This window comes from Morone saxatilis, unplaced genomic scaffold, assembly GCF_004916995.1.
Source record: "Morone saxatilis isolate NCDOM2014 unplaced genomic scaffold, NCSU_SB_2.0 Contig15, whole genome shotgun sequence".
NCBI lineage: Eukaryota > Metazoa > Chordata > Actinopteri > Moronidae > Morone > Morone saxatilis.
The window spans coordinates 2,672,708-2,678,960 of NW_023339707.1; the positions used below are offsets into that span (position 1 = coordinate 2,672,708).

Sequence of the window (6,253 nt, forward strand, 5' to 3'; positions counted from 1 at the left end):
CTAGTGGCCAACCCGAAAGCTGCGCATAGAATACAAAATTTTTCGCCAAATAAATTGAGTAATCTGGTTATATCTTTAACCCCCCCTGCAATTTTGCTATATTTGCTACATATCTACTGCACACACAAGCAGGAAGCATGAGCTCTTTTTGTAATCTAGTTTAAAAAGATGGCACAGGTTACTACAGATTACTGAGCAAATCGTGTCCACATAGATGTCTCTGTCTAAAGACCATTCACCCCAACACACTTACCTTGATGACCTTGTCGACCTTCAGGTCCTCGAGGGATGGATACAGGGACATCCTAAGGAGAAAACACAAACAGCAGTGAACGGAGGACCTCGAGATAAGGGCCAGATTAGCCTCACCAGACTACTGACTGGGATAACCTCATACGACCATAACATCATCTATTACCTTTGAACTCCATTAAGTTATGTTCTATAGTAACACTGAATCAAAGGACTGCTTATGGTGTGAAAGGGATGGTAGTGCTGAGGATGCCAGTGAGAATTAAAGCCAACTCTAGCTGTATGCAGCTTTCAGCCACATCCCATTTATTGTTGCTGTTTACCTAATCTAATAAATAAATGACTGATTTACCCAACTTTACCCGCACTACAACACCTGCTTCACGTGCATTAGGCAGGTAGCCATTTCTTCCAGGATAAACGTACAAATCCAATCAACTATCGACATGTATCATGATATAATGAATTTCTCTAGACCTCTTGATATTGTTGCTAGCCAGATATCTCACACATAATAACTTATAATGACATCTAAGATAAGGCGATACAGTGCGAACATAATCTTAGTACCCAGTGCACTTCCATAAAACAGGTGCACTTATTCTGATGCGTATCATGACTTTTTGGAGGCACGGCTGATCGCTTCACCCTGGCACCACTTCTTCTTATCTAATCTCGTTGTCACGCAGGGTGAGCTTAAGGTATATGTGTGTGCTGACTGGTGTAAATGATGAACATGTGGACCACAGTACGAGGTGAGAGGAGGACAGAGAGCGTGCAGGCAGAAGTAGCATAGGATGTGTGAAGAAAGGAACATCTTTCTGTTTTGTTCGTCTACTCTCGTCTACGCTCAACTGCACTTTTCATGATAAAGCTTCCTGTTGAAGCACTTCAGTCTGTACATATGGGTGACTTGTGTGACGTACAGGCTGCCACAAAACATAACGCATGATGGGTGGGGGGTGGAGGGACAAGAACATGAAAGCACAAAATAAAAAAAGCACAGATAATGCTCAATGGCTCTCAGGATGTTGTTCTGATAAGAACGGTGGTCTACTCTGACCAAACTAAACAAAGAAGAACTTGTTACTGCAGCACATAAACAAAACAGCAGCCTGATGAGGAAGTGGTCTGACTGAGATTATGCAGTACAGCAGAAGAGGTTGACACACACAGCGGAAAGATGAGGGATAATAAAATAAGTTTGAGTCTGACGTAAGTTCTTTCTTTCATCTGTCTTGATAATGCCCACAGTGCTCCCTATGCCCTGGTGTCTGTTGATAGTGATTTGGAACAACAATATAAGGCAGTGGCTGATCACATCTAGAGTTAATGTTTAAAAATGCTAACTGTCTAAGGCACATCCAATACCAGTCTCCAGTTCCACTCAAGCTGGGGACCTTTGCTGCATGGCATCAGTCGTCCAGCGTGTTTTCTGTCTCTACTGTCAACCGTCAAATAAAGTATGTATGCACTGATCCAGGTCTCTCTTCCAGTTAGAGCTTCCACTATTTTCAATTCATCTATAACTATTTGTTTTACTACGACAGACTATTAGGGCCAGACTAAGAGAAAAAAATATTTTGGGGGGGGGAAATAACGAGAATAAAGTCGTAATGTTACGAGAATAAAGTTGTAATAACACAAGAATAATGTAATAATAATTTTTAATAATTAATTTTAATGAGAAAAAAGTGTTTTATTTTTAGCGAGTTATCAAGATCGGATGTGACCAGCTCAACCAAACAGCAGCCTCAGCCTGAGCCCAGCAGCCGCTGTTTGTCTCAGTCGTACCGTACAGTTAACAGGCTGATGTATATAATATTATGTTTTTATTCTCGTAATATTACCACTTTATTCTCGCAATATTATGACTTTATTGTCGTAATTTCCACCAAAACATTTTTTTTTTCTCTTAGTATGGCCATAGTACTCCGTCGTAGTTTTACAGTTTGGTCTATAAAATGTCAGAAAAGTGTGAGAATGCAAACACAACTTTGCATCTTCAAATAACTCCAAGACATTCAACTTATTATCACACGAGACAAAGAAAAACAGATAATATTCACATTTCAGAAACTGGACTTGCTACTTAACATTATTGCAACTCTACTCCTGATTTATAATGACAATGACAAAGACACTGTATTTAATGTGGATTTAATGTGGATTGATAGCAATCCTATGTGTGGGATCTGTGAGTCCCTAAAGCGAAAACATTATCAATGTGCGATAGCGATGTGATTTCACTTTAATCTTTGCAATCCTTCTACTTTTATATGAAAAAAGTGAAAAAGACATAAGTATCACTGATTTCTTTCCCATTTTCTTGCCTGCACTGTAACAACTGTGTCACAATCACAAGATATGTGACCTTACTCAATAAGGAACAGTAAAATCAAAGGGACTTGACAACTCAAGTCAAGTAAAAAACACAGATTCCCTGTGCTTCATACTGTTAAACCCTATCATATATCATTTCCAAAAAAGCTTATACACCATACTGTACAAAACATCACAAACATAAGAGTCCACACTGATATGTAATGTGCACACAGTGGTAGGATGTGGTCAAACATTCATGTTGACAGCAGTAAGCCAAAAGTGCACTGAGTCCTGAATAGACTAATCATCTTTACCACAATCACACAACTGCAACGTCTCACTCTCCCAGCTACTCCAGCCACTACTCCAGTCTGTTATTCTCAGTCCTCACAGACAGTGCATCATTGTGTCAGTGGACAGAGGAGCATTTTAATACCTTCTAGTGTTTACTTTACAGCTCTGTTTGTTTGCTTGCTTTATATTCCTCCCTCATTCGGACTAGCAGGCCGGTGGTATAAAGGAATAAGCCTGGAAAAAATGAGTGTTCTTGGGAAGTTCTTGCGGTGACATAATCTAATCCTTGAGTCACTTTTGCAACTGCAGCTCAAAAGAAGTGGAAAGTGACGTTCTTTGAAATGTAAAAGGAAAATGAAGTGCATTTATACAGCGTTTTCAACCGTAACAGACAAAGCTCTTCACAATGCTGCCCCTCGTTCACACACTCACACACGCTCACACGCCAGTGGCGGCAGAGCTGCCATGCAGGGTTCTGGCCTGCCCCATGTTCAGAGTTTATTGTCACAGAGGACTAAAGAAACCAAAGAATATTCACATTTGAGAAGCTGAAATAAAAGAATTTGGACATTATTCCTTTAAAAATGATGAGTCATTGGTTATCAAAATGGCTGGCAACCCATTTAATAGTTGAAAACTAATCGATTAAGTGACTAATGGTTGCAGCTCTACTCTAGGAAACTTCAACTCCAACTTTCAAACTTTGTGAATAATGGACGGCCGCATTTGTTATATCCAGGCTTGGGCAGTAACAGATCAATGTACTGATTTACATAATCATGATTTAAAAAAAAAAAAGAAGGTAAAACTGTAATCCATTAGTTACTGAAAAAAAAATGTAATTACCTTACAGTTATGATTACTTAGCATAATTCCACTTTTTAAATACTAATAATCAGTTTTTCTTTCCTTTTTTAAATACACTGAGCAGAGGACACATTTGTGTCATTCTATTTCCCATTTTGTTTTCCAAGGTTACATTGTTCTGTTGATTCTTTTCTCTTGTTTCTGTATTTACTTATTTGGCGTTGAGGTAATCAAGTTACATTACTTTAATATTGTGATACTTGGTTTAGGTTACAGACTACACTTTTAAACAGGTCATTAGTAACTGTATCACATTACATTTTCAAAGTAACCCTGCTTATATAGAAATGTATCTGAACAACAAACAGGTGAGAGAGGCATTGTTGTGCTCGCTGCTACTCAGCAACTCGGTTAGCAAAGAAAAAGCTTTGGTGAAAACTGGAAAGGAACTTCAGTCAGCCTGAACGAATTGGTTATTTACAAGAATGTGGTCTTCTTGGCAGCTTATTCCGGTCTATTGACACGGCTGGGAAACAGATAGGGAGTGGGGAGGAGGAGGAGGAGGAGGAAGAGGATGACTGACAACACGGTAAAAAGGACACAGAGGTCTCTGCTGCACACCCTTTCTAATGCAGCCATTAAATGAAAAAGGCCACATTATATCACATGGGTCAGACAGATATTATACCGTTAACCGTCCTCTAGAAACCCTGAGCTAGCTACTGTATTATTGACAACACAGGAACTGCGTTTGTTTAGTCAGGGCTTAACTGGCGTTAGCTTAATGATAATAGACAAGGCGTTTCCTTTATCTTCCAATATTGAGGCAAACAACCGTGTACAATTTAAATGAGGAACTACAGTGTAGTTATGTCTGTCTTATGACTGGTGAAGTTACGACATTACATGTTAGCTAACATTGAGGTGTCTCACTGCACAGGCTTTAAACATTAACCAACCGCACCGCTGTTAGCTGGTTGAAGCAGACACACAAATCTAACGTTAGGTAGTTAACTTATTCGGAATTAGAGCAGACTGAAATGTAAATGGATGATAAAAAACTAATGTGTTTCAGTCGAGTGGACCGTCTTTGTTCCGACACAGCAGGGAAGCGAAGAGCTAGCCGTAACGTTAGCTTGTTAGGTAAACGAGACGTGGATGTAACAGTGAGGGAGAGTTTGGGTCAACGGTTCGGTAGAGACGGGCTCACCTTTAATGTCTTGGTTGCAAAATCAGCTCAAACACTTGGGAATCTCAGACAGCAGCAAACTCCTTTGTTGTTCCGTCTCCCTCCTCGTCGCTGTGGCTCTCCGTCGTTGACTCTAAACAGCACTAGAGGGGATTTCTGGAAAGTGATGTCACTGCTGGCTTCCTGGTCGTGCACACCACGTCAATCAGTGTTGACGTCGTAAGCCACGCCCCGTATCGGTCACATGAGCGTTGACTCACAAGAACCGTTCCCCACCTGTGACTATACCTGTTATGACCTTATCTCGTGCTTTGGTTTGCTCCCCTAGAGTTCTGTTGTTGAACAGAGGGGGGAGGTCACAGTGGGGGGAGGTCACAGTGGGGGAGAGCCGCTGCTGTATGAAAAGGCTTCAGCCCATAGCAAATGTTTACAATGCCCTGAAGATTTAACTGCAAACCTTTTCCTCACCAACAGTTAAGCCATAAACTGGGACTTTTCTTTCACAAAATGTACGGGACCTTACCAACTCCCGATGGTTATTTTTCTTTATTGATTTATTGATTTAAAGGACCAGTGTGTAACTTTTAGGACAGGAGACGGCAACCTTTACTATCAAAAGATCATTTTGGCCAAATAATGATAATAATAATCCGTCTGGAGCCGCAAAACATATTTGAGCCTTATAATACAGCCTATTCAGTAATTAAGTATTAAGTACTATTAAGTTAATTAGCCTATCAACATTACTAACAGGTCTAAAGGAGGATGCATTAGCCTCATGTTTTACCACAATGTGGCTCTGAGATTATTTGTTAACTTTGCATTTCTATTACAATCATAAAATGTTTTGTTGATATGGAATTATAGAGCTATAACAATTAAGACAACTGTTGTCTTAATTGACATTTTGTGTTATTTGTGTTCCCATTACGCACAAAATTCCATGTTTCAAATACAGCAATTTATCAATGTTTGCGAGGGTTTCGATATCCTTTGAGGTTTTGAGTGAAAATGACCTTCTGATTGGTTCAAGCTCAGCTTTCAGACTTTTTAACTTGGACACCTATAAGCCTTTGTCAACTATGTGTCCAGTTCAGTTTCAACACGCACTTTAGTTAACAAAATGCATAAAAAAATATTTTATTCTGTGTATAGGCTACATTTTGTTTTATAATTGGAGAATTTAAGAATTACTTAAAGGCTTACAACAATGATAAAATGAAAACTGAAACAAGGTAAATTATATATAAGGTTATTATTTTCCATATATTTTTTGTCAAAGCCACCGGCAGCCACTGGAGAGGGGCGAATGAGTCACAGGTTGCTGACCTAAGTGTTTAAAAACCTAAAAATAATAATTGTTCGGGTATTAGAATGAGCCACCAC

The 6,253-nt window shown here is 39.4% G+C and overlaps 1 protein-coding gene across 1 annotated transcript in view; it reads right to left on the reverse strand.

Annotated features, from left to right (window-relative positions):
- The window catches only part of sdcbp2 (syndecan binding protein (syntenin) 2), a 15,935-nt gene extending 10,889 nt beyond the window's left edge, over positions 1 to 5,046 (reverse strand). Inside the window, exons 1-2 of the mRNA XM_035657269.1 lie at positions 4,889 to 5,046; positions 254 to 305 (exon numbers count right to left, since the gene is read on the reverse strand). Coding sequence (XP_035513162.1) covers positions 254 to 304 — 51 coding nt within the window. The 5' untranslated portion in view covers position 305; positions 4,889 to 5,046. The remainder of the gene's footprint in view (positions 1 to 253; positions 306 to 4,888) is intronic.
- Positions 5,047 to 6,253: the final 1,207 nt, after the last annotated feature.